The sequence below is a fragment of the Monoraphidium neglectum genome (genome assembly GCF_000611645.1).
Source record: "Monoraphidium neglectum strain SAG 48.87 unplaced genomic scaffold scaffold00456, whole genome shotgun sequence".
NCBI classification, from domain to species: domain Eukaryota; kingdom Viridiplantae; phylum Chlorophyta; class Chlorophyceae; order Sphaeropleales; family Selenastraceae; genus Monoraphidium; species Monoraphidium neglectum.
The window spans coordinates 1-26,592 of NW_014013172.1; the positions used below are offsets into that span (position 1 = coordinate 1).

A 26,592-nucleotide genomic window follows, 5' to 3' on the forward strand; every position below is an offset into this window, starting at 1 on the left:
TCACCAACGAGGGCGGCATGGGCCAGATCTTCCGCCGCCGCCTGGGCGAGCAGGCCGCCGCTGCCGCCAACGCCAACATCCTGGCCATCGGGGGCCGCACCGCCGGCTTTGCGCCCTCGGACAGGGCCCCCGTCACCAACTTTGGCGGTGTGACCCGCTTTGACAACAACGGTGTGGGCTTCAACGGCGGCCTGACCACCAGCTTTGACAACTTTGGCAACCCCGTCACCAACGAGGGCGGCATGGGCCAGATCTTCTGAGTGTCATCGCAGCACCTTTTTAGTCACCGCATGAGCGTGACGGCCCATTGCAACCATGGGCCAACTCAATTGTTTTGCATGGTCACACGAGCTGCAAGAGTGCTTTTGATTGAGAAGACCTTTGTCCTTTTTGACGTACAGAGTATGCTGGCTGTATGTGATGCAACTGGTCGGCACATTTTTGGGGGTCACCCACAACAAAATGCATTCCCGAACAACAACATTTTCTTGTAAATGTCAAAAACTTCCCGGCAGTACAGGGAAACATTGGGTTCGTATGCTGGTTGCCCGTAGGGGAAGCTTGTCTTCCTCATCTGGATGATTGTCAAATTGACGGTTGCCCTGATCTTTTGATGTCGACATGGCACACTGACCTGCTTCTAATGCGCGATTTTGCACCCTAGATACCAGCATGTCCTGATCACAGACCAGCGGGGCGTCTCTGCCCCTGCCAACAGATCCAAGAGTAAACTGAATAACTGCGATGCAAGTTGGGCAAGTGCCTTTGGCTTGGTGGTGCACCGCACGCTTCACCAGGGCGTGCGCACTGCTGATCTACCGCCGCGCGCGCATCGATGCAGCGAGGCGGTTGTGTTTTGTGCGTGTTGATGCCATCTTGATGCACAGAGTTTATACAATAAGGTATTTGGGTTATCCTGTTGAGCTTTCCTGCGCAACGCTAACCATGGTAGTGGCGGGCTGGTTGCCAGCTCAGGGAGCTCCACCTTGTGCAGCCTGTGCTTCAGTTGGGTGCGCAAGGGAGTGCCACATGTGACAAAGCTTTGCCGGCTGTGATGTCACGTGTGGTGATGACATTGGCACGCAGCTCAAATGGCTTGAACATCCTGAATACAGCCCTTGCCGCTGGCAATCAAATCCCATGATATTGGAATTGATGCGAGTGATTAGGGGACCCCCGAACTGTGGACGAGGTGCATATGTGCGATGAAGGCCAGCATGCAACAAGCCTTGTTGTCAGCCAGGGAGACAGTCAGATACAGTAGACGGGAGACACAGAGCAGTGATTCAGCAGGCTAGCACCCTGCTGCTTGATCCGTTACGTGGAAGCCCTCATCACCCGGCTGCTGCATGATCACAAGCAGCCTGGTATGCACTTGTTCAAAGTTTGCCTGCTGGTTGAGGTTGAGAGCCAGGTGGTATGATTAAGGTGTGCGGGGGTATTGTATGGGATATTTGGGTTGATCTTAGGCCGCAGCAAGAGCCAGCAGTAGCCTGTGCATTGCAAAGACAGATTGATGGGACATCTCCGCGTTGCTCCGGCAGCTCAAGCTGCCGGAGACAAAGACGGTACCGTACTGATCCTTTGAAGACACACAAGTGCACATGCGCCATGCGTCCTAATGCATGCCGCTTCACGCTCTGCCTTCACCTGTGCTGAGTTCAAGATAACGTGAAAGCAGGGTTGGCAGTCGGGGGCAGCATGTAGTCATCAGTGACTCCTGTGCACAGTGACCCTGGATCATGGAGTCAAACCAGCTCTGTACCCCGACCAGATTCATCACAACTTGAGTGCGAGCGCATCAAAGTCAGGCTTGCACATCAAACCAGCGCTCGACAGTAGTGATCTGCAGCAGCGCCGGGACGATGGGGCTCAAGGAGAGTATCTACCAGGTGCGGTTTCTTTGATTATTCAGCGCAGTTTTAGCGGTCCAGCGGCCGGCTGAGCCGGTGCACCCCGTTGCAGGTGTTCTTCAAGCGCAGCACGATTTACGTGCCATTCGTGCTTGTTGGGGCCTACTTTTCCAACGAGGTGAGATTAAAACCACGCTCAAGCACTGCAAGGCCTGGCCGAACGCGTTGGTTCGAGCCTTGCGCTTGGAGGCGCAACTGATGCGCCTCGCACCGGGCACTCTGCAGGCGCTGGACACGGTGGTCACCAGCATCTGGGAGAGCAGGAACAAGGGGGTGAGCTGCTGCTGGTGCAGCCTCATGCTGAACAAGGCGCGGAGAAGCACGCGGCTGGCAGCACAGTGCAGAGCAGTTGTTGGGCGTGTGCAGGATAATGCCAGATTTTCTGTGCGTCCAATTTGGACGAGAAGCCACATACATGAGTCGGGGGCTGAGAAAGCTTCATGTTGGCATCGCTACACGTAGCGCACCTTACATGCGCCGCACCTGCAGTGTTATGGCACCGCTGACTAGAACCCCGCTGCTGCTCCCATGCTCGTGTTGCCGCCCATGCTGCTCTTTCCCTCCGCAGAAGCTTTTCAAGGACATCGAGATTCCTGTGGCGGAGGCTGAGTAGATAGGACTCACTTGGATTTCTCTGCGTCTCATCTTGGCTTGTGCATCACTCTCAATCCTTTGATCCATCAATTAGTTGAGCCTTACTGGCGGCTTTTCTAGTTGGTCCCTGGCGGGCCGTCTGTAAGGAGTTCTCTGTGCAGTCGGTGTGTGAGGCAATGTGGCAGGTGGCTGCGACAGGTGTGTGTATGCCATTCAAACAGGGAATCGCATCATTCCAGGCGAGCTTACAGTTGGCAGCACACACTTTGGCGCTGCAACCCTACATCTCTGTGTGGGGCAGGGGGGCGCCGCCGGGGATTGCTGGCCTGCGGCTTGCCCCAAAATCAAACCTGTGATAGCAGGCCAGTGCAGCACAAGGAGGCATAGGCAGCACACCATGGTTACGCGCCCAGCTGCATCCGCAAGAAGGCGCACGCGCCACGGGGCCAGGCGAGCGCACAGCAACACGCAAAGCGACCAGGCAGCTAGGCTGGCAGGTTGGCACACGCCAGGCTGGTATATGGCTGCTCTGGCGCGGCTGAACCCGCACCCGCAAGCAGAGGCGCTGCGTTCAACAACGCAGGCCTGGCGGCCGTCGGCGCACATCCTCAGGGGGCCCGCCGCGGAGCGGTGCGCTTGCGCGTGCCGCCCCTGCCTGCGTCCCCGCCTAGAGCTGCTCCTGCTCCTGCTCGTGCGCAGCGTGCGGCAGGGGCTTGGCAGGGTCGCTCGCTTTCGTGCGGGCGCGGTCGTCCTCATGGGGGCGGTCGGCCTGGACGGTCTCGGCCAGGGAGGGGCCGTGGGCTGCATGCGCCTGGGGCTCGTGCTGAGTGGACCGAGCGGTTTGAGGGGTGGAGGAGGCTGAGTGAGCTGGGGCAGGGACAGGGTCGGATTAGCGCCGGCAGGCGACTGGCGGCTGACAAGGCGATGGGCAGGGGGCGGTGCAGGGAAGCAAGCCGCGCAGCCCACACCAGTGATGTATGTGCAAAGTTTTGCACAGGTCCGGTGCGGCATCGCTAACATGTCGCCCCCCTTGGTTGATGTGGTGGTGGTGCAGTCGCGCGCGCTCAGTCAAGCCAGCAACGCCTGGCTGATTTTAACCGCTGCACACCTGCTCAGGTGCAAGCTCAAGGTGCTCTTTCCTATCCATGATTGACACGGTGCCGGGTTGCGGGTTCGTGACTTTCGACGCGTGTCGGGGCTTGTGAGAGCGGGTAGTTGACAGTATGAAATGCACCGTATCATGGGTTCTTAAGAACTACTGCAAGATTCGAGAGCTTGATGACCTCGCTGTCCTTGCGCAGCTGACCTGGCGCCTGACGGCTGCCCTCGCGATCACGCACCACCGTACTAATTGCATCATTCCAGCCTGACAGCCTCTGAGTGCTGCCGGCCTCTTCGCCTTGTGCGCCCCTAGCTGGCACGCATCTTGCCCAACTTGAAAGCCCCTGTGCTGTCGGTGTTGCTTGGTTCAGGGCCAGCGCAATGCCAATTGCCAGGCGGAATGCTGCAAAACGCTTGGGCTCTTGCTGATTACTGCCTCGACGCACGCACATCTGCCGACGCCGACTGCGCCACAGCATAACCCAGGACGCCGCCCATATCGTGCAACAAAGCATCAGCTGAGGGCGCGCCCGGCGCCGTCACCACTCCCGTGTGACGCGCTCGACTGCGGGCACGTTCCAGCGAGGGCGGCGGGAGCAGCTGCGGTCAAAACACGGCACCATCGTCGCCCCCGTCCGCGTGGCCGCAGCCATGCGGCGCCCTCCGCCCCCGGTTCTGAGCACTACTGACCCCGCAGCAATGTCTCCCCACCCGCGCTGGCTGTGCTGCCTGCGTGCAACGCCCCGCCCTTGTGAACCGCGAGCCCCCACACCCTCTCCGAGGCCGCAGCCCGCTCACCAAAGATCCGGTCCAGCGTCATGGCGCCGCCGTCGTCGGCTGCACCGCTGTCGCCGTCCTTGTCGCCGCTGTCTTGGCCCTCATCCTTGCGGACCACTGAGAAGCTGCTCAGCTCCTGAGTCAGGGATTTGGGCGGGAAAGGGGCGGCGCAGGGGCCCGCGGCCGATGCGGGTCAGGGGGCGGTTGGACGGTTGCACCTGCCAAGACGCATGCGCGCACACATATGCGGCTCAAGGTCTCCTACAGTCAGGACTCTCTTGATTCCACCCTTATCCCCACAATCCCCCCACACAAACACACACAGACACACACGCGCGCGCGCAGAGCACGCACGCATGCCACCCAGCAGCAGGGCCGGCCGCGCTGACGAGGATCATCCACCCACCGCCAAGCCCTGGCGGCCGATGACCGCGAGCTTGTAGGTGAAGAACCCCAGCAGCATGGGGATGAGCTGCAGCGTCAGCCCCGCGTTGGCGGCATACACCTGGTTCCACCTGGGTTGAGGGGCCGGGCCGGCCGAGCAGGACGCGCGCATTAGATACCGGCGGGCGGCCCCGCCGCCGGCACGCGCGCGGCGGCGGAAAGGATGCTGGGGCCGGGGAGACGCATTGCTGGGGGCCGGGGAACGGCGTCGCGGCCGGCACGCGCTCGGCACGCAGGCGATCGGGACGGGCTGCGCAGCCACTGCCGCCGGCGCGGTGCCAATGCCCTTCCGCGTCGCCGACAGCGTGGCTCCAACGAGAAAACCAGGACCTCCGCATCCCCCCAGAACGCACCTGTTGAAGACCAGCACGAGGATTACGGGTATCAGCAGCCGCGGCTGCGCCAGGCCCCCGCCGCCGCCGCCGCCGCCGATGCCGTCGACGCTGCGGCCCAGCAGCCGCAGGTAGAACAGGCCGCCCAGCGCGCCCACCGCAAAGCTCGCAGACACGTCCTGCGGGCGCGCACGCGGGGCGCGGACGCTAACGGTCTGTGCCAGTGCCGGGCCGCAGCGCGCGGCTGCGCACGCTTGCCCACGCTGCGAGGCCCTGGCTACGCGGAAACGCTCCAGGGAACGCGGCCGCGAGAGGCTCTTGCTCCGCCCGCCCAGCCTTGCTGCAACTAAAACCCGGCCCTCACCGGAGTGTAAAGGAAGTACGTGGTGGCGGTCCCCATCGCCCCCGCCGCCAGCGTCCACAGCTGAAACTCGAGCTTCAGCGCCTCATACCGCACCCGCCCCTCCTCCGCCTCCGCCGCGCGCCGCGCCGCCTCCTCAGGTGCCAGCTGGCCGACGGAGTCGATGGCGACGCCGGAGCTCGCGATGCGCGTCGCGCGGGCGAACCTGCCGGGGGGAGGTTTCGTTTCTGTCGGAGGCCCCCCGGGGCGGATTGCATGCAACGCTGAGCAACCGCCTGGTCGGCCAGCAGGCTGGCATATGGTGCGAGCGCAAACAACCGCCTCACACAAAACTAACAAAGGGGGAACTCCACAGTCTGCGCAGCCCTTTGCACAGGCGGGCCTGGGAGGGCCTGGGAGTGTGGGGGGCGCGTTGGTCCCTGCAGTGAGCTCACCTGCGCGCCTCGACCCTTGTAGGCAGGTCCTTGAACTGGTAAGACGGAGACGCCCCCTGCCCGCCCGCCGCGCGGGGCCGCTGCTGCTGCTGCTGCTGCCGCGGCGCCGCCGCCGCCGCCGGCCCCGCCGCGCCCCGCTCCGCCTCCTGCTGCCGCCGCCGCTCCTCCCGCAGGCGCCGCTGCTCCTCGTCGCGCTGCTGCGCGCGGCGCAGCTGCTCTGACAGGTCTACATTTATGTCATCCAAGGCGCTGAGTCGGCTGAACGACACGACGCCTGCAGGGGCGGGGGCGGGGGGGGACGCAGGGGTGGCGTCGGCAGTGTCGGGCACCGGCGTCGAGTGCTCGCGCCGAATGACGTCTTTGACCAGGAAGAGAGCGAAGCCCTGTCACACCCATCCATGCGTGTTGCGTGCTGGCAGGCGCGCCATCCGAACCTAGTCAATGCAGATGGCATGCGCCGCAGACCGATCCCTGCAAGAGTGCCGCCTTGCGCTCGGCCTGGCTGCCCATGTCCCACTGTATGCACCTGAAAATGGCGCCCTTCCCGTGTCTGCGGCCCGCTGCGCCCATCTCACAGCAACTGCAAGGGCCGTCCAACCTTGAAACATGCGGCCTGTGGCCTGCTGCCGGCTAACGCCCCCATTCATCCAGCCGCGCCTTCTCCGCCGGCCGCCAGCCGCACGATGGGCCGCACTTCTCTCCCTTGGCCCCCGCTGCAAGCAGCCGCGCGCACCTTTGGCGTCTGCGGCCTGCTTCACGCCGCCGTTCCTCTGCTGCTCCAGGTACTCCGCCCGCCGCCTTTCGAGATCCTCCTGCAGCTTCAGCTGCTCCTGCCAGTTCGTATTCCAGATGAACTCGGGCTTGTACCTGCAATGGGGCAGTTTTCGGCGGCCGGCACAGGGCGTGTGGTGAGGTGCCGGCTGCTGCTGCTGCTGCTGCTGCTGCTGCTGCTGCTGCTGCTGCGGCGCACCTTGACGTGAAAAGTTGCAGCAAGGTCGTAGCGGCGGCGCGCTCCGGGCGGGCCCTTTGCGGACGAACCGCCTGGCAAGCTTCACCAATGTGGCCACTGCTGCTGCTGGCTGCAGCCGACCTACTCCCCTAACAGCTGCTGCCGCCGCTCCTACAGAGACAGACCGCGCCTCTGTCGCCGCGCGAGCGCGGCTGCATGCAGCTGCCGCCCGCACCTGTCCGGCTTCTTTGCGGGGTCGAATTTGTCGCCTGCCTTGCTGTACACCTGAGGCCATGGTGGGGGTGGATTCCAGTCCAATGATGCTGATGGGAGATCGGACTGCAGAGGCAAGGCAGCGAGCGGCGCGGCTGGGGCTGCCGAACGGGCGCCGCCGGGGATGCAGACGCTGTCAAGCGATGCCGCTCAGCAGTATGTGCAGTTGTTCGGTTTGCTGCGCCCAAAGGATCCCCCGCTCTGCACCTCAGCGTTGGGGTCTGCTATGGAGAAGAAGCCGCGCTTGGGCATTGGCGGCATCACGCCGCCGGTCCCGCTCGCGTCGCCTGACGGCGCGCGGCTGGCCGTGTCGGCGACGTCTGGAGCAGCGGGCTTGGCGTCACCCTCCGAAGCGTGGCATGGGCGCGGCCCACGCTGATACCGCCCTGATAGCGGCCAATGGTGGCCTCCAGCAGCCCGCGGGCTGCGCATGAGCTGAGTCTTCATCGCGAAGCACAGAGGCACTCAGTCGGAGCGCTGTGCAGCAATGGCTGGAGCCTCCAATGAGAGACGCGCCAGAGTTTATCGATAAATCAAATGTACCAAAAGAGAAGGCGCTCGGAGTGCTACCTAGCGTGATCTGGTTCACCTTCAGTACAGTACGTGGCCCTAGGATATTTCCCAGGTCCTGCCCGTCATTGACACCGAGTCTTAGAACCTGACGCACGCAGATTGCTAGTCAGTCCGACAGCTGCCAGAGGGCCGGCCTTATCATACAGCCCCAGTCAAACCACCACGCAGTCGCTCCTTTGTTCGCCCCCTCGGCCCCTCCCCCCGCTACCTTGTTGGTCCAGAGGGCTCTGCTTGTCGCACAACAGTCACACACACAGCCGCATTCCTGAATCACCGCACTTGAACGTGGCCACTTGTAAACGCAACTTGAGATCGCACGCTGCACCTGCAGCACGGCTTGATGCGGTGCGCTTCCTGTGTGTTCAGATGTCGCCCACCCTCTGTTCTTCACAGGCGCCGCGCTGCCTCTAAACCTGGCAAAACGAGCAGAGGGCCGGTCATACACATGCCAGCATCAGTACACAGCTTTACAGTTCCAGTGTGCCGAACAGGTCAGGCAATTTGACACTCCAAGGTGACCAGCGCTCAGCGGGTTGATGTGTGCCAGTACTGTAATGGCAGCTTATGCAGCGAATGGACACGATGCTGCCTACTGCTCTACATCCCTACATTATTTCCAATAAGAAAGTCGAAAGTGCACCCTTTGCTGAGCGAGTGTCTGTGAAAATGAAGCCCAATAAGACCAGGATACGCAATGCTGACTCGGACCACCTGCCGCATCTACAAACTCTTCAGGTGTGTTGAGCGCTGCCTGGTTCCCGCTGTGGCGTCGGTGTTGACGGGCTTGGCGCGCTTGGAGAGCGGCGCACGCCCCTCCTGTTATGTGCTGTGAGCAGCAAAAACTCCTACCCCTACAACAGGCGGCCCCAGGTTTTTGGGTTGTTTGGGTGCAGGTAAGCCCCCCTGCAACACCCCACACTCTCTTATTTGATGACCCCTCGTAAATAACGCAATCCGCATCTGTGCAGACCAACCAATCTGACTCTGCCGCCGTGCCTAGTGGCTGTCAGCAGCTGAGCTCCTGCCGTTGCCGCCTGTTGGGGCCTCTGAAAGCACGCTGGCGTGCGATGCCCCATCCTCCACCGCCTCAGCCATCACCTGAGAGCGAGGGTTTGGTGCGTGCATGCAGGTTGACGTCAATTCGCCCAGGCGCAGCAGCGCCTCAGGCTGACATTGTCGCCATGGACCCAACAAGGCCGCCTGGCGCATTCTTCCTTCTCAAAAGAGCTGTCCCGCATCGTGGCGAGCCGCTTTCCCATCGCCCGCTGCAGGGGGGGCGCCGTCGCTGCGAGCGTCCGGCGCCGCAGGCGCCCCATTGAGAAGCATGCAAAGCGGCCCTTGCCTCCATGGCACCCTGGCCACGCAACACTTATCGGAGTGGGAGCCCCCAGGCGCCGTCAGCGGCTGCGCCCTGGCCGTCAGACAGTGTTGCATGCGAATCCCCCTGCCCCGGTCAGCGCCCACCCACCCGGCCCACCTCCCCGCTGGCAGCCAGTGCCGAGGCAGCCATTGCGGCCGTGAGGTCATCCAGCGGCAGGTCATTGAAGTCTCGGCCAAAGGGGGCCTCCACCTGCATGCAGCACAAGAATGCAAAAGTGTGACACTGCATGAAACCCGTCGTCCAGGGTCACATCACACTGCTGCGTGTGTGTGTGTGTGTGTGTGTGTGTGTGTGTGTGTGTGTGTGTGTGTGTGTTTTTGTGTGTGCGTGCATGCGTGCGTGTGTGCGTGTGTGTGTGTGTGTGCCTTTTCTGGTGTGGGGGCGGGCAGGGGCGGAGAGCTCCTGCAGGCCGTCTGTGTGAGGGCAAGCACAGACTTGTGTTGTTCGCAAAGCTTGCCACGTTCTAGGAGGCGGAGGAGCGAGGGCTGGGTGAAGGCTGCTTGTTGAGCTTGGCCGCGCAGCGGGGGATGCATCCCCACCCACCTCCAGGCTGATTGCCTCCATGCCCAGCAGGGCATAGCCGATGAAGAAGTCGACCGGCAGTGTCCACCAGCCTTTTGGGGAGGGGGACGCAGAATGGCGGCACACGCTCACCCTGGAGGCTGATCCCGGCAGCGTTCACATCATGCCCGCGTCCAAGAGCATGTAACGCGCTGCCGATGAACCTGCCCTTGCACCTATTCTGCATGCAATGCAGTCCAAGTTTGGTCAGCACGAGGCTGTATGCTGCTCAACAGCCCGCCAGGGGCTGCTACCAAGCAGACTAGCGACTGCCCCCCCGGCGATGGTGCGACAGACCCACCAAAGTCGCCGGCGTAAAGGGCTGGCATGGCCATGAGCCACACCACCATGAAGGACCGCAGGTGAACCACGTAGCTGCCAGGGGCAGGGGTTGCGGAGCGAGGGACGAGGGGGGGGGCAGCCCCAGTGCCAGGTCTGGTGGCGCAGTCGTGGCATGGCTGCCGTCGCGAACATAAAACAACCGCAAATCAAGCACGCATGCTCGCTCGCGGCGGTGACCCGCGTTGTGGCATGGCCGGCCCTCGCCTCCTGGTCACAGGACGGCGGTTGCAAGCCCTGCTTGCTTGCTCATATTCAGGCGGAGGCCCGTCCCTCTGACATCTGAGGGCACCCGTCAAGTCGCGCTCTGGTCCCGCTAAACAAGGCATGACCGCACTCACGCAAATGGCACTGGAGTGTCCATGATGCGCGTGAACGCCGGCACGCACGCCGCCAGCGCGTCGATGATGCCTCGCAGGCGATCCATGTCGTTCGCGCCCGCCACCAGCGCGCCCCGGCGAAACGCCTCCACCGAAAGCCTGGGTTTTCAGCACAGCGCAGGGGGGGGGGGAGTGTCAGGTCGGCCGTGCGTGGCGCTGGTCTAACGCGCGTTTCAACGCGCGTGCGGTAAATCGATACCGGCGGCATGGCGGGCTTTTGGGGCAATCTACCACCCGGTGGTCGGCTCTCATGCGAGACGACCGGGCCAGTGTCATGCGAGGGTGCGGAAGCTGGAGCTGACCTCATCAGCTGGTTGGTACACTGCATGGGGCGCTGCGCAACGGGTACGGCGCGCAGCGCCGCGCGCTCCGCGGGCGCCAGGATCGCGGCCCCCGGGTCGTCCAGGACCTGAGGTAAAGTTGGATGGGCAGGCCCACGGTTGATTGGCTGCTAGCTAGCAGCAGGCGCGTGGGCTGCGACCGGCAGGAAGGAAGCTGCCACCCGTCGCTCCCCAAAGCCGACAGGGCGGTGCTGCCTGTCGATACGACTTGGCCTCCGGCAGGCGACCTCCGCGCACTGGGGCGCTGACGGCTTCGCGCCGCTCGCAACACACAGCAGATGACACAAAGCGTGCCGGAGCTCCGGCGTGGCCGTGGCATCCACTTCTTCCAGGCGGCGCGTGACAACGTGGTGGTGTGGAGGGTTCTCACGTCCTCGTTGCGCTGGGCGCACTTGAGCGCGTATGTGAAGGCGACCCCCCACCGCATCATTTCCTGCGCCAGGGGCTTGTCCGCGACGGTCCCAGCTGCACACGCACGCGTCAAATCGAGGGGCATGGCCGCGTGAACGAAGAAGCGGCACCTCCACCGTCTTTCCATGCACAGGGCCCATGGCGCAATACCGCAAATGCTAGAGTCATTCCATTTGCCTCGAGCGCTCTGTGTCTCGGCACGCGCGCGGCCCCACCTTCAAGCGTGGAAGCGAGGGACAGCAGGGCGCGTTCCACGTCCGACACCAGCTTGCGCCCCTCCAGCCAGGTCGCATAGCTGCAGGCCGCAGGACGCGGCACACGCGGATGAGCAGGGCACAGCACCAAGCGCTGCGTGTTTGCTGAAATGGGCGAGGCCGGCGGCCGCGCCCCGCCCGCAGCCGCGCTTTGCTGGACAGCGGCCAGCGACGGCAGGCGGGCCGACAACGCTGGGGGCTGCCAGGGCTGTGCCCCGCACTGCGTGCACGGTGCAGCTGCACCAGCCGGAAAAGGGTTTGCCATGACACCCTAATGTGCACCCCCTCCAAGTGCCTCTGCCCCCGCCCCACTCGACGCCGCGGCCAGCAGCCATCCAGCCGCGCCGACGCCCTCAGCAGCGGCACACCTGCTGTTGGTGCGGAACCCCATCAGGAAAAACAACGCCACGCCGATGGTGTTGACTGCCGACTGCAGGGTGCCCACGTGGCGGTCAAACTCCTGCAGCGCCCCCGCGCCTTCCAGCGCCAGCAGGGCGCCCACGACCTGCAGGGGGCCGCGTGGCGCGCGGCGGCGATGGCAGCCGGTGGGCGGCGGCGGACGAGCTGGCGCCAGGGCCGCCCGCATGGCGGCGGGCCTGGAAGGCGCTGTGCCGTGCCCCATCGCACCACGCCGTGCCGTGCACTCAAGACAATATTTGCAAGGTGGAACGTCGCCGGCAGCCCTGAAACATGCAGAACGTGGTTTATCAATGTTTGTCTGATATATCTTGACGCACCACGGCTGAATAGGCCAGGTAAGCGACCATGGGCCCTGTGGGGAACGCGCGTCCATCCGCTGCCAGCAGCGTGGGCAGCCAGTAGCCGTCGCTGACGTCACCGGGGCCCCCGGCGCCGCCGGCGGTGACGCCGCGCGCCTCGTTCAGGAGCTGCGCGCGTGGTGGTGCCCGGGTGTGGGCGGGTGTGCGCGCGCGCGGCAAGAGGGTGCGTCGCAGGAGGTCTGATGAGGGGCAAGTTTGTCTTTTTTGTGATGCCGGCAAATTCAAGCACGAAGACGGGTTTGAGGGCTCCTGTGGGTGGCCCTATGAAGGGCCGAGATGGCCTCCTGCTTTGGCAGGTGCCATGGGGGTGAGCATGCGTGTGCCCAGTGCAGGGGCGCTGGGCGCAGCGGCAGGTTTGCGGGCGGAGTCAGGCGATTGGCGGGCTGCGCGTTTGGCCTGAGGTCCCGGTTTTGCGGGTCTGTAGAGGATGCTAGGCGTTTTTTAGGGGGGCCTCGGTGACACAAAGGGGGGGAAAGCAGAGGCTACCACGAGTTCGCTTGCATGCGCTCGGGTGTCCACGCATGCATGCGCTCAGCCCTGCCCCAAGCCTCACAGCGTGCAGCTCACCTTGACACCCTCACCGCCTCGAGTGGCCCGCACGATGGCGCGCGCGCCTGCGATTTGCGGCATGGGGCAATCGCATCCCGCGCCCCTAAGGCCACTTGGTGGCTGACCAGTCCAGGCCTTGGTGGTTGACGGCGTTTCTGGCCTGCAATCTGCAGCGCAGCCTGGCCATCCCTGCATTCAAAACGTTCCGTGCAGGCTCGGCTCTCACCAAGGCGGTGGCGTCGTGGCAGTGCCGACCTCGCGGACAGCTGAGCGCGCCTGGCCGCCCTGGCAGGGCAGACGCTGCGGAGCATCATGGTGGACTGAGGCTTGACGACAGATCAAAGTTTGAGCATTTTTACATCGAGCAACGGGCGCATCACATTGTCATGGTGTTCAAACAGGACCACATGGATTCACTGGATTTGAGATCGGCATTCAAGCCCTCGCTCGCAAAGTGTTGGGCTCCTTGGCTCGCCAGGTGAAGAAGGGTAAACGCATACAGTATTAGCGGCTCAAAGTGGTCTGGTCTTGTGATTTTGGGTCACCCGCAAATGCGTCAGGTCATTGGGTGTGAGCGTTGCACCAAGGGCTTGCAAGGATTTGGATGTTTTCCGGCCCCTGTACAAACGCGACAACCCAGAATACCGTTGCTGCTGGTTCATAGCCTTATTGGGGTAAATGGTGAAAGGCGCATACTGTACTGCATGCCACCCCACCGCACCTTGCAGCACACGCTCACAACCGCAGCCTGCCCAGCTCATTCATCCATCTCAACACAACCGACCAGCATTCGTGCACGCGCGTTGTAGACATACGATGCTTGTGCCCCTTTCGCGGCCCTTCCAGCAATACCATCAACATACTTCGACGCGTGAGTTCACACAGCCGTCGCTTCACAGGAGTTGACTGCAAGACTTGGTTTTTCCTGTTGGTGCGAGCCCCGCATCGACAAATCCTGGCATGTGTTGTGACGACCCTACCCCAGCCACAGCATACATGTGTTGCCAGGATTCACTCATTCAACAATATTCACACTTTGCACAGCACGCCGATTATCTGCTGCCGGCTGGCAGTGCAGAATAGCGCATTGTTGATGGCCGTCCAGTCAACAAACCTGCTCCCCATTGCATTCATGTCTGGGACTGCTATTGACCATTTGTGCCTCGAGGGCCCCGGGCAGAAGCTTTTCAACTTTCCAAAACCCTGGGATGAGCAAATCCGTATGGCATGTCATACCCACGGGTGCGCTTGGCAGGTGGACAAGTGCACAGCAAGGCTTGCGCGGCCGAGCCCATGTGCACTGGGTCGGCAGCTGCATCAGCAGCTCATTGCCTTTTCAGCTGCATCTATTGCAAATGTCATCGATCATCCCGTACACTGAACCCAATATTATATCTCCGTTATCATCAAAGTCTCAATCAGGCGATAGCCCTTTGTGCAGGCCGTGCTGGCCGGGCTTGGCTTGCTGCCTAACTCACTTCGGTGCGATTAATCGATTTGACCTCTCATCTGGAGGGACGCCCACCTCCAGATCACCCAAGTGCAGCACTGCTGCACGCTTCCTTTGCAGCAGCGACGCAGCAGCGGCCATGTTGAGGCGGGCCTCTCTGCAAGCTCTACGCCACCTGCGGCCAAAAGGGGGCCACGGCTGGCCGGGGGGGTCGTTCTGGTCGGAGGGCACACAGACGGGGCGCAATGGCTACCTCTTTGGCGAGTCGCCGCCGCCGCCCGGCCAGAAGCGCAAGTGGGAGAGCTGGGAGTTCATGACGTGAGTAATAGATGCTGCTGTGCGCCAAGCGGGTCTTCATCTGCTGCTTGCAGGCAGCCACGTGCTTCACGGACACACCAGCAACACGCGCACACTGCCAGCGACTGGGCACGGGGTGTGTGCGTAGCGCGCATACACCTTATGTCCAGCCACAAGCGCACGAAGGCAGCTGGCTGATGCAAGCCATGGATGCTGTGCAGCCACTCAAGCCACGCTGCAAGCTTGCATGCTGTCAATCATATTGCTGGGCATGCAAACTCTGTTGCACAGACGAGCAACTCACGCACGCATGCACACACACACACACACACACAAACACACACACTCTCTCTTTCTTCCACCCTCTCCCTCTCATTTTGACTCTCACCTGATTCCCCCCAAAGGTACACCTCGTTTGGCATCGCCGCGATGATGGCCTGGTTCATCGCCCACGGCCCCGACAACACGCTGCAGGCCTGGGCGCTGCCCCACGCGCTGAAGGAGCTGGAGGAGGAGGACGCGATCTTCGAAGCGTACGCACAGGTGCGCCGCCGCCGCTAGCGCGTCAGCATCATCAACAGCGTCAGCGGCACCCGCGACAGTGCCAGCAGCAGCAGCGCTGGCGGTGGCCACAGCAGGCTGCAGGAGCAGGTCTGCCAGCTGCAGCAGCTTCAGGTTCAGGGAAGGCAGGAGCAGCGGCAACAGCGGCAGCAGCGGCAGCAGCGGCTGCAGCGGCAGCAGCACGGGGCAATATCTGCGGCAACAGGGCGCTTTCTTACGACGGGGCGGGGTTGCGGCCAGGGCAAGCGCAAGCATGTAGCTCTGCGGCGCGGGTGCAATCCAGCGGCCAAGCTCCGCGGCTCCTACCTTCAACGTCTGGTGCCGCACCCCCAGCGCAGCCATCACCCCCGCCCCCAAGAATATCTCACCCTCCCTCCACACTGCACAGGACGCCGAGCTGCGCGCTGAGAAGACCGCCTTGCTCCGCGCCGCGGGCAAGGACCCGGACAGGTGCGAGCCGGCGTGGAGGCGCCCCACGCTGGCGTGCCCGGCCTATGCTCAGCGCGCCCATGCCCAAGAGCAGCACTCCTTCAGGCGGCAGCCGCCCTCCAGACCACCACTGTCACATACCCTGTACAGCATGCGCTGCACTTGGCCGCTGCATGAAACATGACTTCATACGTGCACCACGCGCCCCTCGTCACCGCCAACCCAGGTACTACGACGCAGTGCTGATGCGCAACGAGTTTGAGGTGCTGCAGGCCCAGCATGGCAACGCGTGACGCGGGCACCGGGTGCTACGGCGCCGCTTTGCTGCGGCGGCGCCGCCTGGCTGGCGCGCCTGTCCCTGGGCTGTTACCCTCTTCGCAGGGGACTCAGCAGGCTTAATCAGATCCCTGTACAATCTTAGAAGAAGCTTGGTTTGTGTTGCAGTCGTATAGCATACTGCATGGACCGTGTAACTGGCACGGTCACAGTGATGTGCAAGTGCCGTATCTAGAAGGCAGACGGGGGCCATGCAGGGGGGGACCACGGTCCGCTGCGCCCTGTCACCCGTGGCCTTGCAGGCATTCGCTCCAGGTGCGGCTCGGGTGCTCTAGAACGGAAGTGCTGCGGTTGCCACAGAGCTCAGCCCGGCCTATCAAACCAGTGTGCCGCAGCGGTGCGATGCGCTGGGACTGGCCGGCTGCTCATCATCGCTCTGCTGCGGTTCGGCGGCATGAAACGGCCGCTTGTTTGCCGCCACACCCCGCACTGCGGCTCAGCGGCCAACGACGGCCAGCCGCTTCCTCACAGCCACACGCACGCTACACACTGCGCTTACACCCCCAAATTGAGCGCTGCTGGGCGTGCTGCCGTGCAAGCAAAGCACGAAGTGGAGGCGGGTGACGGAAGGCGAAGCCACACAGGCACAAGGACACGGCAGCCACGCGCACGGAACGGCCAATTGTCAGGCGTGTGCTGCGTCATTGCAACACGTGGCATTTCTTGCATACGCTTTCCTTCTTAGCATCACTTTAGCCAGCCAACACAGCAGAACCCAGATTGTAACTTGGTGCACGATCGCAACGACCGGCTTAGGACCGTGCAGTTCAGACCGTTCTACGTGTTTGTGGAAGACCATCATCTCAACATGGCCGCTTCCCATGTGGCGGTGATGGTGCTTGTGCTGGTGGCCGCCTGCCTCGCTGGCAAGCCCGACATTCCCAACGTCGTCTGGCACGAGTGAGCAGCAGTTGTCCAAGCACCCATTTACATGTGATTGCACGTTAGCAGCTGGGTAGACTGGGGCGACTCACTGAGGCAGGCACGCAGATCGCGCCCTGCTGCAAGAAGCCGCCGCTGGAGTTGACAAATTCCATACCCCATACCCATACTTGGACCAACCCCAGAGCGCACACTCACTGCCTGCACGCCGCCCTCACACTGTGCCTGCATGCAGGAATGCTGCCGCCGCGATCGGCACCGACATCGCCGAGGTGGCCCGGAACGCGGGTGTGGACGTGCCTGAGCTCCTGCGCCTGCTGACCGACCGCGACATCGGCTACGACACGGCCAACAAGCGCCTGCTCTACGCATGCGAGAGCATGGCCGTGCCCGCCGGCGCCACCCCCGCCGCGGCCCCCGGCTCCGCCACCGCCGGCGCCGCCGACCCCACCGACCTGACCCTGGCGTTCAAGCTGCACAGCCGCCCCGGCGCGCCGCGCCGCCTGGTGCTGGACTTCACGGGCCACACCACCACCGGCACAGCCTGGAACAGCGCGAGCCGCCCCAGCATCGTGACGCCGCCCTACGACCTGGACGGCGTGCCGTCCACTTTCAGCGATGCTGAGCGCCGCAACATCATCGCCATCTGGCGCGCCGTGGCAGAGGACTTTGCCGCCTTCGACGTGAGAGGGCGGTTGGGGCCGCAGTTGTGCCGGGCTTGCCTCGAGTTCATTCAGCCGTAACATTTGGGAAGCAAGCGTGCTCACTTTCTGTCCTTGGTAGCAGCAGCGGCTGCACTGAGCCGGGCGATAGGGCATCCCCTCCCCCACTCTGCCTCTTAAACCTCACCCCGCCTCTGCTGCGCAGGTCGATGTCACCACTGAGGAGACCGACGCGAGCGGCGCGCAGCTCAACCTGGCCGACAATGGCGCCCGTGCCGTCATTGGGGGGTCGTCCTACGATTGGTATGGCGCAGGCGCGGGCGGCGTGGCCTACGTGAACACGTTTGGCAACACTTACTACGACCCCGGTGCGCAGCAGGTTGCGGCCCTTGGCGGGCTGCAAGCAGCGGGGGGTGCCCAGCCGGTGCAGAGGCTGAAGCGTACAGGCTGCGCTTGCTGTTGCATTGCTCGCCTCCCACCAGCTGGCGAGCCGACCACTCCCTCTCAACCTGCCCTCACCAATCCCCCAATATTTTTCATGCAGCGTTTGTGTTCCCTGCCCAGTTGGGCTCCGGCTACCCCAAGTACGTGTGGGAGGCCACCAGCCACGAGCTGGGCCACCGCTTGGGGCTCAGCCACGACGGCGACACTGTGGGCAACGCCTACTCCACCGGCAGCGGCATCTGGGCGCCCATCATGGGGGTGAGCGCGCCGGGGGATCGCTGGCTATGCAAGGGCAGCCGTCGCCCCGCCTTCCTTCCAGCCGCTGCCGCCTCTGGATGGCGCGGTGCCATTTGTAGCCCGCGGCTCCGCAACTCTCTTGACTGGCAGCCGGCATCACAGTCACTCCCCCCCCTAATCCCCAGGTCGGCTACTACAAGGCCGTCACGCAGTTCAGCAAGGGGGAGTATGCCAACGCCAACAACAAGGAGGACGACCTCGCCATCATCACCGATCCCACCCGCCTGATGACCAGCGCCAGGGGCTTCATGGCCTACCGCCCCGACGACCTCGGCAGCACCATGGCCGCCGCGGCACCCCTGGCCGGCAACCCCACCGCCGCGGACCCTGCGCGCACCACTGCGGCTGCCGTCGGCGTCATCGAGCGCAGCGGCGACGCGGACTGGCTCTCCTTCGCGGCAGGCGCGGGGCCGGCGACTGTGAGCATCGCACTCACGCCGGCGTCCCCAGACGGCAACGCGCGCGCCAACGTCGACTTGCGCCTGGAGGTCTGGGCATCTGGTGCGGCCGCGCCGCTGGCCACCTTCAACACTGCCGGCGCCCTGCTGTCTGGCGCCAACGCCGTCACGCTGCCGGCTGCAGGCACGTACTACGTCGCCGCCATCGGCACGGGTGACACTGACTTCACCAGCTACGCCTCCCTGGGGGAGTACAGCGTGGCACTCGAGTACCCCACCCCCTCCAGCCCGCCGTCCCCCTCCCCCTCGCCGTCGCCGTCGCCCTCTCCCGCGCCGGCCCGCGAGATCCGCCTGACCCTCTCCAGCTACTCGATTGTCACTGGCAGGGGCACCGGCAAGAACCCGGCCACCACCTACGGCGTCAGCGCCATCCTTATTGCCAAGGACGAGAACGGCACGCCCATCACGGGCACCTCCGTCACAATGGGCGCCACCTGGGCGTCCTCGACGTACAGCAAGTCGTCCACCAAGACGGTGACGTACACCACGTCCGCCGCCGGCACTTTCCAGGTGTTCGCGTCGCCCACCACGACCGTCACGCCCGGCAGCGCGACGCTCACGATCAACACTGTGTCGGCGAGCCCCTTCACTTGGAACCAGGCCGCGTCGACGCCGGTGATGACCTTCTCTTGGCCCTGAAAAATCTCGGATTGCGCGTACTTTGCCTTTTTGCGGGCTGGATCAGCTCTACCAAGCAGCCTGCACCAATGCTGCTGCTGGCACTGTTTGCTGGCATCTTTTGCATGATAATGAGGTCTTGGCTGGACCACAGTTGACTCTGCCAGTCGGTCTACAACCAAATTGCTGCAAATGCCTGAAGGGGCGCACCATCAATGATTACGTCTATTTCTCCACGTCGCCAAGCTGTGCATGTCAGGACACACAACAGGGTGCCGATCGCCTTGAGTGGGGCGCGTCCCACTGCATTTCTTGCCCAGCGTAGCACTGGAGCCACCACACGCATGCCTCTCTTCTGCAGCATGGGTGCCGGTCCTGCGGACGGACAGCGCCGTTCTCCTTACGTGGACATCTCTAATTGCGCCCTTGCTCAACGCACTTGTTCCTGTTGTTGGCGCCAGACGTGCCATTGGCGCCTGCAAGTGCCGAGGCCCTTCCAGGCATGCGGACTTCGTGCGGCCAAACAGACCCGTCTATGGGGCTGCAGCATATTGAGGACAACCGGTGTCCTCGAGATCATCATTTGTGAATCATCCAATGTGGCTGCCGCACATGAGCCAGCTGCCCGCCAGCCATGCATCTTGCACCCTTTTTGTGCACGTGCATGAGCCTGGGGAACAGCATGCTGCAGAGCCCAAACCGACTGCTCGAGTCCCGTAGCTGGCACATTTGCTGACAACACTTCTTCACTTGCCTCATCAGAGGTTCCTTCGTGCGGCGCCGCCCACCACAATGGCGGTGGCTTGCTGATAATTGCCGAATGTGCCCTTCAGGACAAAGCACCGACGCAGCAAATGCCTTGGATCTCCGCTGGGGCGCAACAGTTGCGCATTGAGCGGGACCGGCCATGCCACAGCGAGAGTCGGATGGACGCCGTCCGTCCCCTTTCTTCCCCTTGGTACACACTTGCGATCTTACCAGCCACACTGCCTTGCTGGCGAAACACAAACATGTCTGAACACATTATCAACATTTGTTGCAAAAAGCGCCTGGCCTCTAGGCCTGATTGCTTGGCACTGAAGTTTGATGTTCGCGGTGCGTCCTTGTCACGTGCTGTTGGCAGAACGGGTAGCTTGCAGGACCCAAGCCGGGTCACCATGAAACATGTTATCCTATCAATAGCTAAATTTGTCCTTCAGTGGAGTTTGAACCCATGCCTGCAGCACGGGCTGGCACGAGGTGCCCAATCCTCGGCTGTGCCCCTCCCAATGCCGGCTGGCTGACTGGGCCATGGTGTGTGAGGTGATCACTCGCACCAGTCAGCGTGAAACTTTTTCATGTGCGTACGGCTGAGCTATTTTGCTGGCGTCTAGGCTGGCGCCAGCTGAGGATCAAGCCTGATGTAAAGGACGGCTTTGGACCTGATGCAACAGCCGAATGTGTCTGGAAATGGCCGACCGTCAGAGGCCCGGCTCTACGATTCAGCTTTTATCCCAAACTGAAATAATTGTTGCATTTGACAATCCAGCACACTAGCCAATCGCGACTGCGTTCTGTTGCAATCAGTTGCACTGCAGCGGGCCGACAATCACATTACACCGCCTACAAGACACAAACACAAGGAGGCGCAGAGGCGCAGCAGCTGGCTGCATACCACAAGCACAAGTGATTTGCAAAGCAGCCCAAAGAAGAACAGGTAGGGTTCCAGTGGTGCCTTGCGTTGACTCCTGGCGCACTGCAGTCCTGCATCAGCAGGGCAGTGCGGGCATCCACCGCGTCGGTCCACAAGGGTGTCGGAGGGGTGCCCAGCTGCAAGTGTACGAAAAGGCAGACGGGGACAATGCAGCCGGGCGTCACCCGTGGCTGTTGAGGGGTTGCTGCTCAGGTGAGGGGTGAGCAGCATCCAGGTGACATTGGTGCAGCCACAAGGCTACAAGGGCACAGCCAGCCGGCCACACATCCAAAATGGGCCATTGTCAGGCGTGTGTAAACCCGACACCTCTTTCTGCAGTTGATACCGTACTCACTGCTGTATCTTTCGATCAGAAAAATGGAGTCAGGTGAGACCTGGCATGATCAGCACAGCTGGACAAAGGCACAATCAGTAACACGGACAAAAAAATCCCACAGGAAGCAGCAGATTTTTGCATATCGGCCAGGCCGGTGCAACCGGCGCGCGTGCCGAGGCCTAGGCGCGTTTGCTCTTGACCCGCTGGGCTCTACTCTGCAAAAGTCATGCTGCGCCGCCGCGCCTTGTGGAACTTGTCCTTGTGCTGGTCGTACAGCGCGCGGAGGGCCTCCAGGTACCTTCAGGGTGGTGTGAGGGGTGCGGGGTCGGCGCGGTGATTGGTCAGGGCGTGGGGTCGAGGTGATGGGACTGCTTTGGGTGGGACCGCCGTGAGATGGGGATGCGATTGGGCAGCATGGCGGCTTGGTGGGGTGGGGGTGCAACGGGGGTTGGGGAAGCGCGGTGCATTGGTGATGAGAGCATGTGAGGACTTGGTGTGGGTGGGCGGGTGCACATGTCGATACCCCAGCACAAGAAAGGGCCGCTCTGACGGCTCAGCCACCAAGGACTCCAGCTTCAATCGGGGGCTGGAGGGGTCCACACGGCTCGGCAGCTGCAGTGCTGCGGGGGCGTGAGCACTCGAGAACCCTCCGTCCGGCAATCCCGGCAGCAGGGCCGCCCGCACGCCCTCGCTGCCAACCTTACAGCCCCAACCCCTGGGCCCATCTTACCCCTGCCTCCCCGCCCCTTGGAACCTACCAAACCCAGAGGGTGTGGCATGAACCCTAAACCCTATACCCTTTACCCTAAAACCAGGTTTTGTGGTGCGGGGCGCTCACTGCTCGTGGAACGCGTCGACCAGCCGCTCCAGTGGCATCTCCTGGTCCGCCGCCCCCTTGAGCACGCGGGCGATGTCAAACTCCAGGGGGGCGCCCACCACGACGTCCAGCGGCCGCGCGTGCGGCATCCAGCCCGTGCTGCCTGCGCGGGCGCGCGCGCGGTGCCAAAGTTTGCTCGTGCTGAAGAGCCGGCCAGGCCAACTTGGCTCTCAGGGTCGGAGGGGCGCCCGGTTTCCCAAGAGACCGCGCGGCCTTGCCCGCTCTACGCAACACCAGCAAATAAAGTCGTTGCTAGGAGGAGGGGTTTGAAGGGGGGGAAGGGGTGAGGGGAAGCGGAAGCTGCTCACCGAACAGGAGGGAGGTGCCGACGGCGTTGGGCAGCACAAAGCCGAACGAGCTCTTCAGCAGGCGCTGCAGCCTGTCCCGCAGGCTGCCCGGCTTTGTTGGCAAAATGTCAAACAGCTGGGCGGCGCACGGGGTGGGACGCCGCCGGCCACGCAGTGCACGGGCGGTTAGCGACCAACGTGGGCTCGGAAGCAGTGTGGGGTCTGCCGGGCCGCGAAGCCGATCAGGCCGCCCCTACAAACAGGATACATCATATGCCAGCACTCTCCTCGGCATGTTCAACGACGAGTTCCCTCGTCATCCACGACAGCCCCAGATCACATTATGATCACCTCGTTCTCCCCAAAGCCGATTACGGGCACCAGCTTGGCGCCCGTCTGCAGCGCGATGCGCACAAAGCCCTTGCGCTTCTTCAGCACCTGGTGGCCGCGCACCAGGGGCGTCGGGGGCGGCGCAGGGGCACTCGGCGGTGCGACGTTGGAGCGCAAGGAAAAGAAATGCAGCGGGTCGAAGTGTGGCGAGGCCCGAGACCCCAGCAGCAGACCTGTTGCAAACAGTTTTAACCCTGAGCTAGCAGGCGCATCGCCGGAATAACCCTGCTGCGCGAGCGGGCCGACCGCCCCACGCCCCACCCTGGCCGCGCACGCGGCCGCCCGGCGCCCCTCCCACCAGGTCGATCGTGCCAGGCTGGCAGAGCAGGCTCTCCTGCGCGCCGCCGACCGCCAGCATGATGGCGGCGCCATTGCCACGCCCAAGCAGGCGGAAGCAGGCCTCTTGGGAGGCGTCAGTGACGCCGACTGACAGCAGGAATTCACGCATCAGGGGCAGGCGGAAGTTGACCTCGAGGGTCATGGGGTGCACGTCGATGCCTGCGGTGTGTGATTTTTGTGTGTGTGTTGCATTGTGTGTGGTTGTGCGTGTGCGATTGCGTGTGTGTTTCACCGTGTGTGTGATTGTGTGTGTGTGTGTGAGTAAGTGTGTGTGTGTGATTGTGAGAGAGAGAGAGAGAGCGCTTGTGAATGAGAGAGAGCATGTGCGTGTGTGTGCATGTGTGTGCATGTGTGTGTGTGTGTGTGTGTGTGTGCCTTTGCCTTTGTGTGTGATTGTGTGTGAATCAACGGGTTGGTGCACACACATACTAGAACAATGCCTTGTATGGTACACATTAAGACAGCAAGAAGTCCATCCGCAATGACGCGTTTGCAGACTAGGGCGGAGAGGTGCGCCAGCCATGCCAGTTGACACACGTGACGCGGCAGGTCACTGCTGCGTGCTCGCAGCCATTGGGCCACCCCGGCTACCCGTGGCGGCAGCAGCGGCGCCGCGCACCGGGGTACTTTTCGGCAAAGCCCGTGGCGTTGGTGTCAAAGACGGGCCAGCAGAAGGCGGACACGATGCCGTGGGGGTGCGCCACAAACACGTACCGCCCCTGAGGGTCAAGATCCGCCGTCTTGTGGAGGCGGCAGGGGAAGTACGCCGCAAAGTGGCGCCACAAATCGACCCTGGGGCGGGAGCAGAGCGGCGCGACGGCGGCTGCAGCGTTCAGGGCTTACCGGTGTGACGTTTCAACACGGGAGCAAAGTTTCTGGGGACTGTCAGCTGCATGGGCGAGCGCCTCGCCCCGAGGTCCGCGGGTGGATGCTGCCGCGCCGGCGGCCGCGCCCTCGCGAGCGCCGCCTCACTTGCGCAGCAGCTTGGGCCAGCTGCCGTCCTTGCAGGCGCGCTTGGCGGGGCCAAAGTTGATGTACAGCACGTAGCTGCCGCGAGAGGGCGCAAAGGAGCGTTTGGGTGGCGATTTCAAGGCCCATGAGCGTGCTGTAGCGAGTGCGGACGCTCACATGCAGCTGCCGGACCCCGCCCGCCCCCTACATTTCTAGAAGCAAGTTCCCCTGGGGCCGTCGCCAGCTCCTCCTGTGCAACGGCCCACGTCCTGAGCTCCCACAGCTGCTCGCTTTCTGATGTATGAACTCACACAAGCCACGGCACTGCAGTGTAGCGGCTGAACAGCATCGCGACATTCAGCAGCAGGAAGACAGGGATGAAGTACACGTAAATGGCAACCACGAGCCGCTGCTTCAATGTCGGGTTGCGTGGCGCGGGCAGCGCAGGCGCAGCGGCGTCCTTGGCGCTTCCCTTGGCCCCGGTGCCGCCACCCTCGCGCTGCTTCGGCGCCATCCGCGCGCTTGTCTAGGGATGACCTTAACTATCAGCTGCCTGATTTTGTAAGCGATCAAGCAGCTGTCGAAAGCTGAACTCGTTGGGAACCAACCAGTTGAACTGCAGCCCAGACTGTGGTCGAATACCGGTACACGAGTTGTAAGAAGATTCTAGATGTTTCCATTTCGGTCTTGGAAACGCTTGCACCGCATGGGCTTCTCAAACACCGCCAAAAAGGGAGGCCAGTGCTCCGTCACTTTGCATGATACGGTATTGCGCCGAAATGTTCTTCCTGCCCTCTGCTTGAGCACATCGACGGAGGTTTGATATTCAGCTTAGTACGCCCTTCCAATATATAGGGCAGCCCCTAGAACACACAGCGATCTGGCACAAGGCTCCCTCCGCAGCGCGCCAGGATGGCTGAGCACCTCGCCAGCATCTTCGGCACGGAGAAAGACCGTGTTAACTGTCCATTCTACTTTAAAATCGGGTGAGAGGCGCCTGCCGGCGCGCCACCAGCGATCTGGAGTGTTTCTGCTGCCTACTGCTTGCGGGAGCCTCACGCACACAACAAACCAAGTGTAGCAGCTGATAGCAAGCACTCCCCTCTGTATCTTCCCCCGCAGAGCATGCCGGCATGGAGAACGGTGCTCGCGCATGCACAACAAGCCGACGATCAGCCAGACTATTTTGATCTCAAATATGTACCTCAACCCGGTGCTGAACGCCCCCATGGGCCCAGACGGCTTGCCGCAGCAGGTGCCTGAGGAGGAGGTGCAAGACCACTACGAGGTGAGTGTCGCCGCCTGGGCCGGCGGCACGCGCTGCGTGCATCGCATGTGGAGCGGCCGTGGCTTGCATGCGCATAGGTTGGCACGGCAAGACTGCAGCAGGGCTCTGGCAGCGTCTTCCCTTCGAAAAAGATGTGTCGGCGCAGCTGTATGCACCCTGGCCCTCGCAGCCCCCGTCCTCTCACTAGACGCCACGGCTGCCGCCATGCGAGCCCGCAACGCTGCAACCTGCTCGGTCCCCCTCCCGCTGGTCGCCCCGGTCCTCATCACAGGACTTCTACGAGGACGTGTTTGAGGAGCTGGCCAAGTTTGGGGAGCTGGAGAACCTCAACGTGTGCGACAACCTGGCAGACCACCTCGTGGGCAACGTGTACGCCAAGTTCCGGGACGAGGAGGACGCTGCGCGCGCGCTGGCGGCCCTGCAGGTGGGTCTTGCGAGCGGGGGTGACAATTTCTGGTGGCTTGTGCAGGGGCGGCCTTGGGCGCGGCGGCAGCAGTGGAGCAGGCCCGCAGCGGGCGGCGGCAGGGCGCACATAGGCCTTGTTGTCAGACGCACGCCGCGCAGCAAGGCAGCGCATGAGGCCGCGCGGCTTGCAGGCGACTTATGTGGCTGCTAGTGACTGATGCTTGCCGCGCATACGACGCGGTACACCGCCCATCCCCCTAACGCGCCGCCCTCGCCCTCCGCGACGCCATCCCCCCTCCCCAGGGCCGCTACTACGCGGGCCGCCCCGTGCAGGCCGAGTTCTCCCCTGTGACGGACTTCCGGGAGGCGACGTGCCGCCAGTACGAGGAGAACACGTGCAACCGCGGCGGCTACTGCAACTTCATGCACATCAAGCCGATCGGCAGGTGCGCGCGGCGCCGTGGGGCTGGCTGCGAGCGGCCGCCACGCACGGGCTGCAGCGGCCTTGTTGTTTAGCAAACGCGTCTCGTGTTGCAAGCTGCTGGGCTCACTGCCCCACGCCCACTCCCCTTGTTTGCAGGACTCTCCGGAAGGAGCTGTTTGGCCGCTACCGCCGCAGGAGCCCCAGCCCACGAGGGGGCGCGCGCGGCGGTGGTTTCGGCGGCGGCGGCTTTGGCCGGGACGACGGGTTCCGGCGGGGCGGCTTTGGTGGCGGCGGCGGCGGCTTCCGCGGGGGCTACGGCGGCGGCGGCGGCTTTGGCGACAGGGGCGGCGGCTACGGGGACCGCGGCGGCGGCTACGGCGACCGCGGCGGCGGCGGCGGGTACGGCGGCGGCGGCGGCGGGGGCGGCCGCGAGGAGCGCTAC

At 63.2% G+C, this 26,592-nt stretch overlaps 8 protein-coding genes across 8 annotated transcripts; 5 read left to right on the forward strand and 3 right to left on the reverse strand.

Moving 5' to 3' along the window:
- Nucleotides 1-17: 17 nt before the first annotated feature.
- MNEG_3580 (hypothetical protein) lies at nt 18-260 on the forward strand (the record flags this gene model as incomplete). The annotated part of the gene is made up of 1 exon (XM_014047936.1): nt 18-260. One exon carries the CDS (start codon nt 18-20, stop codon nt 258-260), a length of 243 nt encoding a protein of 80 aa, XP_013903390.1.
- A 1,605-nt stretch (nt 261-1,865) lies between these two features.
- MNEG_3581 (ubiquinol:cytochrome c oxidoreductase subunit) lies at nt 1,866-2,526 on the forward strand (the record flags this gene model as incomplete). Its single annotated transcript, XM_014047937.1, has 4 exons — nt 1,866-1,892; nt 1,966-2,031; nt 2,139-2,186; nt 2,482-2,526. The coding sequence occupies 4 exons, from the start codon at nt 1,866-1,868 to the stop codon at nt 2,524-2,526; spliced, it is 186 nt and encodes a 61-aa protein (XP_013903391.1).
- A 1,621-nt stretch (nt 2,527-4,147) lies between these two features.
- On the reverse strand, nt 4,148-7,625 carry MNEG_3582 (ATP synthase I-like protein; the record flags this gene model as incomplete). The annotated part of the gene is made up of 9 exons (XM_014047938.1): nt 4,148-4,173; nt 4,407-4,521; nt 4,792-4,900; nt 5,183-5,340; nt 5,526-5,727; nt 5,957-6,230; nt 6,690-6,926; nt 7,091-7,190; nt 7,386-7,625. The coding sequence occupies 9 exons, from the start codon at nt 7,623-7,625 to the stop codon at nt 4,148-4,150; spliced, it is 1,461 nt and encodes a 486-aa protein (XP_013903392.1).
- Nucleotides 7,626-8,747: 1,122 nt separating this feature from the next.
- MNEG_3583 (hypothetical protein) lies at nt 8,748-12,827 on the reverse strand (the record flags this gene model as incomplete). Its single annotated transcript, XM_014047939.1, has 11 exons — nt 8,748-8,849; nt 9,229-9,321; nt 9,676-9,746; nt 9,995-10,068; nt 10,374-10,511; nt 10,715-10,821; nt 11,124-11,218; nt 11,380-11,459; nt 11,787-11,923; nt 12,156-12,305; nt 12,765-12,827. The coding sequence occupies 11 exons, from the start codon at nt 12,825-12,827 to the stop codon at nt 8,748-8,750; spliced, it is 1,110 nt and encodes a 369-aa protein (XP_013903393.1).
- A 1,508-nt stretch (nt 12,828-14,335) lies between these two features.
- MNEG_3584 (hypothetical protein) lies at nt 14,336-15,776 on the forward strand (the record flags this gene model as incomplete). The annotated part of the gene is made up of 5 exons (XM_014047940.1): nt 14,336-14,514; nt 14,898-15,026; nt 15,063-15,309; nt 15,443-15,504; nt 15,710-15,776. 5 exons carry the CDS (start codon nt 14,336-14,338, stop codon nt 15,774-15,776), a joined length of 684 nt encoding a protein of 227 aa, XP_013903394.1.
- An 851-nt stretch (nt 15,777-16,627) lies between these two features.
- MNEG_3585 (hypothetical protein) lies at nt 16,628-19,201 on the forward strand (the record flags this gene model as incomplete). Its single annotated transcript, XM_014047941.1, has 5 exons — nt 16,628-16,719; nt 16,937-17,384; nt 17,569-17,731; nt 17,908-18,065; nt 18,230-19,201. The coding sequence occupies 5 exons, from the start codon at nt 16,628-16,630 to the stop codon at nt 19,199-19,201; spliced, it is 1,833 nt and encodes a 610-aa protein (XP_013903395.1).
- Nucleotides 19,202-21,399: 2,198 nt separating this feature from the next.
- Nucleotides 21,400-24,547, reverse strand: MNEG_3586 (Diacylglycerol O-acyltransferase 2B; the record flags this gene model as incomplete). Its single annotated transcript, XM_014047942.1, has 8 exons — nt 21,400-21,487; nt 22,028-22,169; nt 22,375-22,489; nt 22,705-22,791; nt 23,042-23,241; nt 23,702-23,874; nt 24,055-24,129; nt 24,345-24,547. The coding sequence occupies 8 exons, from the start codon at nt 24,545-24,547 to the stop codon at nt 21,400-21,402; spliced, it is 1,083 nt and encodes a 360-aa protein (XP_013903396.1).
- A 684-nt stretch (nt 24,548-25,231) lies between these two features.
- Nucleotides 25,232-26,242, forward strand: MNEG_3587 (Splicing factor U2af small subunit B; the record flags this gene model as incomplete). Its single annotated transcript, XM_014047943.1, has 3 exons — nt 25,232-25,321; nt 25,593-25,745; nt 26,030-26,242. 3 exons carry the CDS (start codon nt 25,232-25,234, stop codon nt 26,240-26,242), a joined length of 456 nt encoding a protein of 151 aa, XP_013903397.1.
- Nucleotides 26,243-26,592: the final 350 nt, after the last annotated feature.